The sequence below is a fragment of the Salvelinus namaycush genome, chromosome 11 (genome assembly GCF_016432855.1).
Source record: "Salvelinus namaycush isolate Seneca chromosome 11, SaNama_1.0, whole genome shotgun sequence".
Classification (NCBI taxonomy): domain Eukaryota; kingdom Metazoa; phylum Chordata; class Actinopteri; order Salmoniformes; family Salmonidae; genus Salvelinus; species Salvelinus namaycush.
The window spans coordinates 13,366,861-13,379,594 of NC_052317.1; the positions used below are offsets into that span (position 1 = coordinate 13,366,861).

Below are 12,734 nucleotides of genomic sequence, written 5' to 3' on the forward strand. Positions count from 1 at the left end.
TTTGGAGGTGAAAATCTGTGGATATACACTGAGTATACAAAAAAATTACGAACACCCGCTCTTTCCATGACATAGACTGACCAGGTGAATCCAGGTGAAAGCTATGACCCCTTATTGATGTCACTTGTAAAATCCACTTCAATCAGTGTAGATGAAGGGGAGAAGGCATGTTAAAGAAGGATCTCTTCAACTCGATATTAGGAAGGTTTACTTAATGTTCTCTACACTCAGTGTAGATATGGTGGTACCTCTGAACACTGAAACTAGAGAAATTGTAGATATTAATGAATGTGGCAGAATGGAGCGGGGCTATCAATCCTCTTTTGTAGAAATCTAACTTGTGAATCATATTTAAAAGACTGCCTTATTGTTCTGAAGAGCATATAGACCTCTAGGGGGGGATTAAGTTAAGCAAAATATCTAGCCAAGCTGTGAAGTTTTGGGACTGTGTGAAGTTGGGGGAGCTAAGAGACAACATCTAAAGGCAATTGCCGTTAATATTTTGTGTTCACTTGAGCAATGTGTACAAAAATATAGACAGGCCACAAAGCACCTACATTTGCTTAATACATCTCCCCCAAGCTGAGTGAATCTGTCAAATGAATCCAATCCTCACCACTAACACCAGAATTATTATCAGGTGGGCTTGGCAGAGTGAGACAGTAGCATTAGCTCCACTTCCCAGGCTGACAAACACATCAAACAGCCAGAACAAGACAGAGCAGAGTCCAATTATTTCTGCAGGATTCATGGGTTTATTAGGTTTTGTACAACTAATTGGTCTCAAATGCTGCTCTGTTCTCTATAGAAAGAACACGAAAGTAGGACATTTTCAACTGAAAGCAACATGTTTCGACATCAGCATACTGAGATAAGTGTGAGCACGGTGGAACGTAGTACTAGCCACCGACATATTTTCATCTTACCTTGCCAAGAGATTCTGGGCAAAACTAAATAACCAACTAACAAACTTAAAAACGGTTTGGATGACACAACAATACCCTAGGTACATCTAAAATCAACTAACACTTCAAAAAAGTTAACTATCCATTTAAAAACAGTGGCAAGTCAAAGAGAGAAAGCAAACAGGTCATGCCATGATTGGTTTTCCACACATGCCCCAGCCGGCGTACACCACAATGAACACGGGTTAATTTATAAATAACCAAACCCATAAAACATACAGTACTGGTTGCCATAAATGGAGTTATCATCACCTGATAGGCTAAGTGTTTTTTGTCACAGTAAACCCAAACAAACAAAAAGCAGCACAGTACAAGCACTACAACAGAATAAGAATGGATCATCTGATCAATATTGAGAGTCCAGACTCATCAGGAGGGGTTGGAGAAGGGGCCGACCCCTAGTCCATGAATCCGCCATATTTCTTCTGTATCTCAGCCAGGGGGGAGTCAACCCCCTGCCCCTCCCAGGAGCGTTTCAGGAGCCCCCCCTTGTTCTTCTGATCCTCCAGCCACTCAGGCCTCCCTACCCTCCTCATGAAGCCCCCATAACGCTTCTTCAATGGCCTGCCCACCACCTCCAGAGCCCCGAAGTCCCCCCCTCTCCTCATGAACCCCCCGTAGCGCTTGGCCAACTCTCCGTCCCTCTGCCCCTCGGCCTCTGAATTCAGGATCTTCAGGATCTCCAGACGGATGTCCTCTTCCTCAGCCACTGGGTTGTTCTGTCCTCCCTGCACTCCTCCATCCTGTACGGGTGGGCTCCTCCTGATCATGAACCCCCCGTAGCGCTTCATGAAGCCGCCATACTTCTTGGCCAGCTGGTGCTGCTCGTCCTCCACCTCTTCCTGTTTGATTTCGTCAACAGCGACAGGCTCCTCCTCCAATAGGACGTCTCGGCAGAGGCGGAGCTTCGTGGTGTCCAGGCTACCCTCACATTCTATTGAGCATGTCTGCAAAGATATGAAGGGGAGGGGAACCTCAAAACACAGAAGTGGAGCAGAGGCTCACAAACCCATTTCCTTTCTGTAAATCTAGTTTTAATTGGAGACTTGTCTCTATCAAGGGGCACATGGTACACAGCCGTGAAGAAGCAATATATTGTCTGGAGTGACATAGTGATATATGTTTTGCCATAAAAAGGCAAATTGTACATATAGAGTAGTGTTTAATTAGACAATATTTAACAGGAGCAGAAACAAGTCCAATTCCGAAGCATGAAATAACTGGGTGCGGCAGCTATTCTCCAATGCCAGAGAGACACAGTTGGATGTACAAACAAATTGATTCTATTTGCCAATACCAATATGTTATGATACTTCTCTATTAGTTTTAAGAGTAATTAAATAAGTAAGATGGGAAACATATGGAGGGACACTTTTATCTGGTTCATTTTACAGCTTCTGGCAAACACAGTTAATGAGACGTTCCTCAAAGCCTGTTACTAGCCTACATCTAATGCAGCAGAGAAGAGGGCTTTTGTATAGCCTACAGATAATTCTGAATACATTATCTCATGGAAAATAAACTTCTCAGATTCATTTTTATTTTACTTTATTTTATTGGAGGTATTTGAATAATATGAAAAAATGATCTCTAAGAACAATTATAAACTGGGTTGTTGGAGCCCTGAATTCTGATTGGCTGACAGCCATGGTATGTTAAAGCAATATGGCACGAGGAGGTGTGGTATATGGCCAACATACCACGGCTAAGGGCTGTTCTTATGCAGGACGCAACACGGAGTGCCTGGACAGTCATTAGCTGTGGAATATTGGCCATATATCACAAACCTCCGAGGTGCTTTATTGCTATTATAAACTGGTTACCAACGTAATTAGAGCAGTAAAATAAATGTTTTGTCAAACCCGTGGTATACGGTCTGATATACCATGGCTGTCAGCCAATCTGTATTCAGGGCTCGACCCACCCAGTTTATAACAGACCGTATACCACGGGTAAGACAAAACATGTATTTTAACTGCTCTAATTATGTTGGTAACCAGTTTATAATAGCAATAAAGCACCACAGGGGTTTTTGCTTAAATAAACTCTCTCTGAAATATGTCAATCAAACCCTGAAAAAATGCTTGAATTAATGAAGAGTAAAATTGAATTGAGGCTGTATTGAAGCTCATAACCACTAACATGCTGCCCCCGTTCACAAATAAAGACAGGTTTTCTGGAGGCTGAACTCTTTTTATTTTTTATTTATTTAGGTAAGTCAGTTATGAACAAATTCTTATTTTACAATGACGGCCTACCCCGGCCAAACCTTCCCTTAACCCGGACCACTCTGGGCCAATTATGCGCCGCCCTATGGGACTCCCAATCACGGCTGGTTGTGATACAGCCCGGTATGGAACCAGGGTCTGTAGTGACGCGTCTAGCACTGAGATGGAGTGCCCTAGACCGCTGCGCCACTCTGAGCCCTCTTACCTTTCATCGTGGTACATTTTTGTAATTTGTTGTTCGATGTTGACCATTTGGGATAAACTAGTACTATTAATTGTCTAATCTGATTCAGGCACTCCGAAACCTGCCTTTAAACTTCACGAAGTGAAAATGTCCCTGGAAATTGATCATGCGCAACAGTCTTGGTTTTAGTGCAAGCTATATTGTTGTAAATGTCTCAATTAAACCAAATAGGGTACTAGGGGATAACTAGCCCCCCCTAAGAACAATGTCTAATTGCTGACACAAAAAAGCAACGTTTGGAAAAATATTGGTATGTGGATGAAGGTCATGCTTAGGCGAATTAACTATAAAGGGAAATAAATGGCTACAGTTTACACTTTTTTAGTTGTTTCAAGAAAAGGCATAGGGTTTCACACAGGTGAGTTAAAATCCATTTAATCAGTTTGATTTAGAAATTCTTTAGTAAGTAATACTTAAAAGCTAAGTCTAGTTATCTTATTTTAATGATTTAAATAAAATATGGGGGGAAATGGGGTTGCACAATCCTCAAATCTGGAACAAATTCAAGAAAGCATACAGTATTATATAGAGCTATTATTGCATGCAGGGTTGGGGAGTAACAGATTACATGTAAGGGATTATTTAAAAAACGGTAACTGTAATCCGTTACGTTACCAGCAAAAATATTGTAATCGGATTATAGATACTGAAAAACTAGATGATTACTTTGAGGATTACTTTTAAATTCAGAAAGGAGATTTGCAAAAAAAGATATTTGACACTTCCCTGTTTTCTCAATGACATTCAAATCAGAATTGAAAAAAGGTGCAAGTTTAAGTTTGTTCCACCTGAGCGAGTCTGACCACAAGTCAGAGACCACTATGATGACATAGGAAATGTGTTCGATGGATCGTAGGAAAAGAGCAGGAATAGGCTTTTGTAGGCTACAGTCCAAGCTGTGTCTTCCAATGGTGTGACTGCTATCGGCATTCAAAGATTATCCTATTTGAATAAACGCTTGGAGGTAAGGATGACAGCAGTGGTGTAGTCTGAAGCGATACAAATATCACTTATTATTGTTATCTACATACCGCATTGATGTGAATCACACTGCTGCTCTCTCACTTAGCTATTTGCGCCTTACGGATTGTGGTTGTTGTGGATGGCTGTTCACAAATCTAAATGTGTATTTGAACCCAATAATGGTTGAATTCAAGAAGTTTAAACTGCCTATCAATCATTGTTTTTGAAACCAGTAGACAGCCAGTGAAAAATGTACTCTTGCAACAGTTGTACAGTGCGGATCCCAGACTACGGAATAAAAGGTTGGCTTTTATTGCTCAATCTAATTCATGCTGATAAAAAAATGTCATCCATAGGCCTAATGAACACATGTTCAAACTCATACACTTTTTATAGACTTAAAGGGGCAATCTGTAGGTGCTACATCAATTGTTGGACTTAATATATATATATATATCCATTGATTCTTGAAGAATATAACTTAGTTCAACTGTCACACTGCATGAGAACCCAAAATATAAGCTTGTTTTTCTCCAATGTTTGTAAAAATTGTAAATGTAAGCAAATACTATATATCCTCATAACATGGTTAAAAAATCATTTTGATATCATGGATGGTCAGTCCTTGCATCTTTAGCTCTGTCTATTAATCTGAGAGTGGTTACATTTCTCCAGGCCCATCCCTCAGCCTTTTACCAAAACAGAGGTGGGGTGGGGTTTTGTTATTATTTCATCTGTGGTTTTACCCTTTAAACAGCTGCATATTATCAAGATATCAAAGTGTCACCAACAAAAAGTTAAACAATAGGTCTATAGCAAATGCCGAATATGGCATTCATTTTTCACATGTAAATAACACTTTTCAGTGGTGCTCAAAGCATGCCATTCCATGAGTGCAGCATTTATTTTTCAAATCGAATCAATGACCCCAATCAGTCCTCCATGACAACAAAATCATAAACAACAGAGTAGGGCTGGCTAATAAGTCCTTCGTTTTGGGGTCATGCTCAGGTAAAACAATTTGGCTAATCTATACTCCATATTTCCAAGTTGTATTGTTGAAGATCAAGGGGTATAACATTTATTGGAATGACTGGAATTCTGATAGAATTTGGTTTTTAATATTAAGATATAATTTAATCAAAATATTTCTGTGTTGTTCCTTTTCCTTACAATCCATTATGTACAATTTCACTAAATATGATTTTAATAATGCAAGATTTTAAATCCCAGCAGTCTTTAAAATTACATTCAGGAGCAAAAGGTTATTTTATTTTTATTTTTATTTATTTTTATTTTATCCCCTTTTCTCCCCAATTTTCGTGGTATCCAATCGCTAGTAATTACTACACTGCTCAAAAAAATAAAGGGAACACTTAAACAACACAATGTAACTCCAAGTCAATCACACTTCTGTGAAATCAAACTGTCCACTTAGGAAGCAACACTGATTGACAATAAATTTCACATGCTGTTGTGCAAATGGAATAGACAAAAGGTGGAAATTATAGGCAATTATGGCCTGCTGGAGGTCATTTTGCAGGGCTCTGGCAGTGCACCTCCTTGCACAAAGGCGGAGGTAGCGGTCCTGCTGCTGGGTTGTTGCCCTCCTACGGCCTCCTCCACGTCTCCTGATGTACTGGCCTGTCTCCTGGTAGCGCCTCCATGCTCTGGACACTACGCTGACAGACACAGCAAACCTTTTTGCCACAGCTCGCATTGATGTGCCATCCTGGATGAACTGCACTACCTGAGCCACTTGTGTGGGTTGTAGACTCCGTCTCATGCTACCACTAGAGTGAAAGCACCGCCAGCATTCAAAAGTGACCAAAACATCAGCTAGGAAGCATAGGAACTGAGAAGTGGTCTGTGGTCACCACCTGCAGAACCATTCCTTTATTGGGGGTGTCTTGCTAATTGCCTATAATTTCCACCTTTTGTCTATTCCATTTGCACAACAGCATGTGAAATTTATTGTCAATCAGTGTTGCTTCCTAAGTGGACAGTTTTGATTTCACAGAAGTGTGATTGACTTGGAGTTACATTGTGTTGTTTAAGTGTTCCCTTTATTTTTTTGAGCAGTGTATATTGTCTCATCGCTACAACTCCCGTACGGGCTCGGGAGAGACGAAGGTCGAAAGCCACGCGTCCTCCGAAGCACAACCCAACCAAGCCGCACTGCTTCTTAACACAGCGCGCCTCCAACCCGGAAGCCAGCCGCACCAATGTGTCGGAGGAAACACCGTGCACCTGGCCCCCTTGGTTAGCGCGCACTGCGCCCGGCCCGCCACAGGAGTCGCTGGAGCGCGATGAGACAAGGATATCCCTACCTGCCAAACCCTCCCTAACCCGGACGACGCTAGCCCAATTGTGCGTCGCCCCAAGGACCTCCCGGTCGCGGCCGGCTGCGACAGAGCCTGGGCGCGAACCCAGAGACTCTGGTGGCGCAGCTAGCACTGCGATGCAGTGCCCTAGACCACTGCGCCACCCGGGAGGCGCAAAAGGTTTTTAATAGTTGTTTTTAATTCATAATTTAAAAAAATGTGTAATATAATATTGGAATGGAATATAAATAATAACATTAAATAACATTGGAATATAACATTTAATGACAATAACTTAACTAATTAACTCAGTGTAACATCGATGTGGCAATTCTCTTATGCTCTGCTATTGCACGATTCTAATTTGTACCTGTAGGTCACAAATAAAGCTATCCCCAGTAAAATTGGAGCACAACTCATGAGCCCACCTCCTGCACTGCTCACACCTAATCCAGTCCCCACCTGTGACTGAAAACAATGGGAGAGATATCATTTGAAAAGCTATCTATCTATATGACATAAAATGCTGTGTAAAACAGCTAAAATTCTATAAAGTTGCATTAACTGTAAAGCTATCAGTAACTAGTGGAAACATTTACCACTGAAATTAAGTTACGTTATCTTTTTCATGTATTTTACCTCAGATGATCTGGTAGTAAGGTTGCTAGCTAGTACTCCTAGCATCTTATGCTAACTAGTTAGCTGGCTAGCATTTACTGCTAGAGAAGTTGCTAGCTAGAAAGTTAGCATAAACTAGCGCTAACTGGGCTAGTCATTGTCTAAATGACAGGTAGAAACACATTCATAACCATAAGGGGGGGGGGGGGGGGGGGGGGGTGAGTTGCCCCCAACATATTACTATTTACTGAAAGATTATCTACATTTTTCTCTCTAAACAAGTGGATTATTTAAGGCTTTCCTACTTGTATATATATATATATCTATTTAAAAAAAAAATATATATAAATATATATATTTTTTAAAATAGATCTATTATCATTGGAATATATCTACAACTACAAAAAATGGATCAACTTACCACAAAATCCTTTTGTTGAAATATCTCCAAAATGATGACACAGAGGATATTTTTTGTTCAACAAGAACAGTGCCAGCCAGGGAAAGTGTTGGGGAAATAATTTGATGACATCTTGTGGTCTTTATGTGAATTACATGGGGGGGGGGGGGGGGGGGGGGAGTTACCCCCTACTACCCTACTCATGTAATTTTAAAAACTGAAAGATGGGTGCAAAGAAATGTCTCGAGGTTACATGTTGTCACCAGTTAGACCAACAACACAAGTTGTAGCCTACATAAAAAATTCAACCGAAACTATTATGACATTTCATATTGATGCAGTTAATATGATGGGTTTCCTATTTTAATTGGTATTACATTAATTGCCTGCCTGCATCAAAATAAATGAAAAAGAGCTTAATAAAGTCGTGTTCCAAAGATACATGCACCTCACACAGCATTGCCTAACATTGAAATCACAAAAATAAACAGGTGGGTAGCCTACTGCGTAATCCTTCCCACGAAAAAGTGACGCGGAAAAAGTAGCACCCAGCTAATTTACTTTAAAAACATTTCAATTAAAACATGTCCAAAATGTACTAATTGTTGACCTACCAGGGTGTTAATTGCCGTCTGTTGTCCCAGTATACGGTTGAGGCAGAGCGCACAGTCCTTCTCGCAGTCCGCTCCGACCGTGAGCGCAAAATACGCACAGAGAAGCAGCCTCCATAGTGAGTTCCCCGGGACAGCCATAGACTGGAGAACATGTGTTTTGGGAGAGAATCCACCAAGACTTGATTAGAAAACGTTTGTGATTAAGAGTTTAACTTACTGTTCATTTGTCACGAAGTGCTAAATCATGGACTATACGAAAAAAGCCATTAATATCCTTAATTGGACTATAAATTCAACTCAGTTATCCTCATTCCAAAGTTGCCAAGAAAAAACAAACCATCAAAAGCCAATATACTTGCCTCTGTTTTTTATGCTTAGTTCAAGCCCTGTGGTGTTGCAGTAGGAACGGTCGATTGTGAGGTTTTATACCAAATATATTATTTCCCCCGGTGCTTACCAAGTCGCTGGAAAAAAACACATTTAGAACTGTTGCGATTGAGCCAATCAGCTTTCTCTAAAGTCTCACGGATGGAAGAGCTCGTCGTTCACGAAGCTAAATACTCAGGAGGATGCTCAAAATGGATGCTCGTCTGAGCTGAGTTCATAATGCAAGTTCAGTATCTTGATAGGTATAAGTAGTCCTCGGAAAACGTAATCATTATGTTTCTAGTCGTCAGAGGGGAATTTCACGCATAGACTGACGCAATTCATATTCCTTAGATTTATTTGACCTTGTAGCTTATAATAGGAAGTTTGGAAAATGTAGGCTATTCAGTCATACTTTGACTAGAGGTGTGGTATGTGAGTCACTTCTTGTAATAAGCTTTGTGTTTGCATTTAATAATGGGGTACACACTTATTTGTTTTAACATAATGACAATTTCCAGTTAATTTTGAAACATGGTGGACCAGTTATTTGTGTCACACTGCCACAATACATCTCTTTATTATATGTCATGAGGTAACAGAGATCAATAAAATGACTTCTTAGTCAAGTCATAAACTATGAGATGATAATCCTGATGATAGCGCACACACGTTTCTGTTGAAGGAGCACTCCATAGAGTGGATCATGTTCTGTGCCATAGGATATGGTGCCAGACTTTACAGCTATGATATTCAGAGACACACTCATCTTGCTCTGAAAGATTAGGTCACATAGGGCCAAGAGTTAGCACCTATTTAAGATATATAAACCTGTATAAAGAAATGAAAGGCAATATGAATCATCATTATTAGCAATCTCTTTAGTCAATATACATTGAGTGTATAAAACATTGAGGAGCCCTGCTCTTTCCATGACATAGACTGACCATGTGAATCCAGGTGAAAGCTATGATCCCTTATTGATGTCACTTGTTAAATCCACTTCCTCAGTGTTATTAGGAAGGTGTTCCTAATGTTTGGTATAATCAGTGTATGTTTTACAAAGGGATTTGTTACAAAAGCATCCAATGAAATATGTCAAATTGATTCCTTAGAACAAGTTTACTTGCTGAATTATGTAGAAAGGTCCTAGTCAGGCAAGGACAGATCATTTTGTATTGGACCTAGGCTTTTAATTAAAACTGGCCTTAAACTGTTAACAGCCTTGTTTGCCGTCAAACTGTTTGTCAGGAAAGAGGAGCTACAGATAGTAATATGAAGTTGAGAGCAGTCAGTTACCATAATTATGGTCTGCACCTGTCTTGTCCTTATCAGAGGGAGTAAACAAAAAAACATACCTAGTCAGACAAAGAGAGGTGAGAGGTTGGGAAGGAACTTGGTAATTATGTTCACCTCTGATTAATGCTGATTCCGCCTCTGTCTAGACTATTGGACCTGAATACAATAGTTTACAACTGTGCTCTAAAAAGTAGTCCGTTTGGTTCTCTCTTCAAATCGTATTGAGGTGATATCAATCAATCAAGTTTATTTTATATAGCCCTTCGTACATCAGCTAATATCTCGAAGTGCTGTACAGAAACCCAGCCTAAAACCCCAAACAGCAAGCAATGCAGGTGTAGAAGCACGGTGGCTAGGAAAAACTCCCTAGAAAGGCCAAAACCTAGGAAGAAACCTAGAGAGGAACCAGGCTATGAGGGGTGGCCAGTCCTCTTCTGGCTGTGCCGGGTGGAGATTATAACAGAACTATGCCAAGATGTTCAAAATGTTCATAAGTGACAAGCATGGTCAAATAATAATCATGAATAATTTTCAGTTGGCTTTTCATAGCCGATCATTAAGAGTTGAAAACAGCAGGTCTGGGACAGGTGGCGGTTCCATAACCGCAGGCAGAACAGTTGAAACTGGAATAGCAGCAAGGCCAGGCGGACTGGGGACAGCAAGGAGTCATCATGCCCGGTAGTCCTGACGTATGGTCCTAGGGCTCAGGTCCTCCGAGAGAGAGAAAGAAAGAGAGAAGGAGAAAATTAGAGAGAGCCAAGATTTTCAAAATGTTCATAAATGATAAGCATGGTCAAATAATAATCAGGAATAAATGTCAGTTGGCTTTTCATAGCCGATCATTAAGAGTTGAAAACAGCAGGTCTGGGACAGGTAGGGGTTCCGTAACCGCAGGCAGAACAGTTGAAACTGGAATAGCAGCAAGGCCAGGCGGACTGGGGACAGCAAGGAGTCATCATGCCCGGTAGTCCTGACGTATGGTCCTAGGGCTCAGGTCCTCCGAGAGAGAGAAAGAAAGAGAGAAGGAGAGAATTAGAGAGAGCCAAGATTTTCAAAATGTTCATAAATGACAAGCATGGTCAAATAATAATCAGGAATAAAAGTCCGTTGGCTTTTCATAGCCGATCATTAAGAGTTGAAAGCAGCAGGTCTGGGACAGGTAGGGGTTCCATAACCGCAGGCAGAGCAGTTGAAACTGGAACAGCAGCAAGGCCAGGTGGACTGGGGACAGCAAGGAGTCATCATGCCTGGTTTGCCGTGACGTATGGTCCTAGGGCTCAGGTTCTCAGAGAGAGAGAAAGAAAGAGAGAACGAGAGAATTAGAGAGAGCATACTTAAATTCACACAGGACACTGGATAAGACAGGAGAAGTACTCCAGGTATAACCAACTGACCCTAGCCCCCCGACACATAAACTACTGCAGCATAAATACTGGAGGCTGAGACAGGAGCGGTCAGGAGACACTGTGGCCCCATCCGAAGATACCCCCGGACAGGGCCAAACAGGAAGGATATAACCCCACCCACTTTGCCAAAGCACAGCCCCCGCACCACTAGAGGGATATCTTCAACCACCAACTTACAATCCTGAGACAAGGCCGAGTATAGCCCACAAAGATCTCCACCACAGCACAAACCAAGGGGGGGCGCCAACCCAGACAGGAAGATCACGTCAGTAACTCAACCCACTCAAGTGACGCACCCCTCCTAGGGACGGCATGAAAGAGCACCAGTAAGCCAGTGACTCAGCCCCTGTAATAGGGTTAGAGGCAGAGAATCCCAGTGGAGAGAGGGGAACCGGCCAGGCAGAGACAGCAAGGGCGGTTCGTTGCTCCAGAGCCTTTCCGTTCACCTTCACACTCCTGGGCCAGACTACACTCAATCATATGACCTACTGAAGAGATAAGTCTTCAGTAAAGACTTAAAGGTTGAGACCGAGTCTGCGTCTCTCACATGGGTAGGCAGACTGTTCCATAAAAATGGAGATCTATAGGAGAAAGCCCTGCCTCCCGCTGTTTGCTTAGAAATTCTAGGGACAATTAGGAGGCCTGCGTCTTGTGACCGTAGCGTACGTATAGGTATGTACGGCAGGACCAACTCGGAAAGATAGGTAGGAGCAAGCCCATGTAACGCTTTATAGGTTAACAGTAAAACCTTGAAATCAGCCCTTGCCTTAACAGGAAGCCAGTGTAGGGAAGCTAGCACTGGAGTAATATGATCAAATTTCTTGGTTCTAATATGTAATATGAATGTGCATGCCATTTAGAGATAAACAATGCCAATGATCATGCAGATAATAACGTTGATGACAATGATGATAATGATGAGGATGTGATAATGATGATAAATGGTGATGATGACAATTTATTTATATATTTTTTATTGAACCTTTATTTAACTAGGCAAGTCAGTTAAGAACAAATTCTTATTTATGACAACATACCCCGGCCAAACCCGAACGACGCTGGTCCAATTGTGCGCCGCCCTATGATGAAGACGAGTCCTGTTGAGCAACAGTTTATGTAACCCCATGGTGCTATTACACCCATATTACTGCACTAAGCTCTCCTGATGAGATCGGCATGTCGGATGATACCCCGTAATAGTGTTATTTCATATAAATTAGTTATTTTTCCTGGAGCATGGGAAGCCAGTGGGCCAACAAGCTGGGTAGATGAAATACTACTGTGCTACAATATGGCTTCCGAGGCCC

At 41.5% G+C, this 12,734-nt stretch overlaps 1 protein-coding gene across 1 annotated transcript; it reads right to left on the minus strand.

Annotated features, from left to right (window-relative positions):
- Positions 1–1,363: 1,363 nt before the first annotated feature.
- penka (proenkephalin a) lies at positions 1,364–8,494 on the minus strand. The gene is made up of 2 exons (XM_039003386.1): positions 8,357–8,494; positions 1,364–1,912 (listed from the first exon to the last, which is right to left on the minus strand). The coding sequence occupies exons 1-2, from the start codon at positions 8,492–8,494 to the stop codon at positions 1,364–1,366; spliced, it is 687 nt and encodes a 228-aa protein (XP_038859314.1).
- Between the last annotated feature and the right edge of the window lie 4,240 nt (positions 8,495–12,734).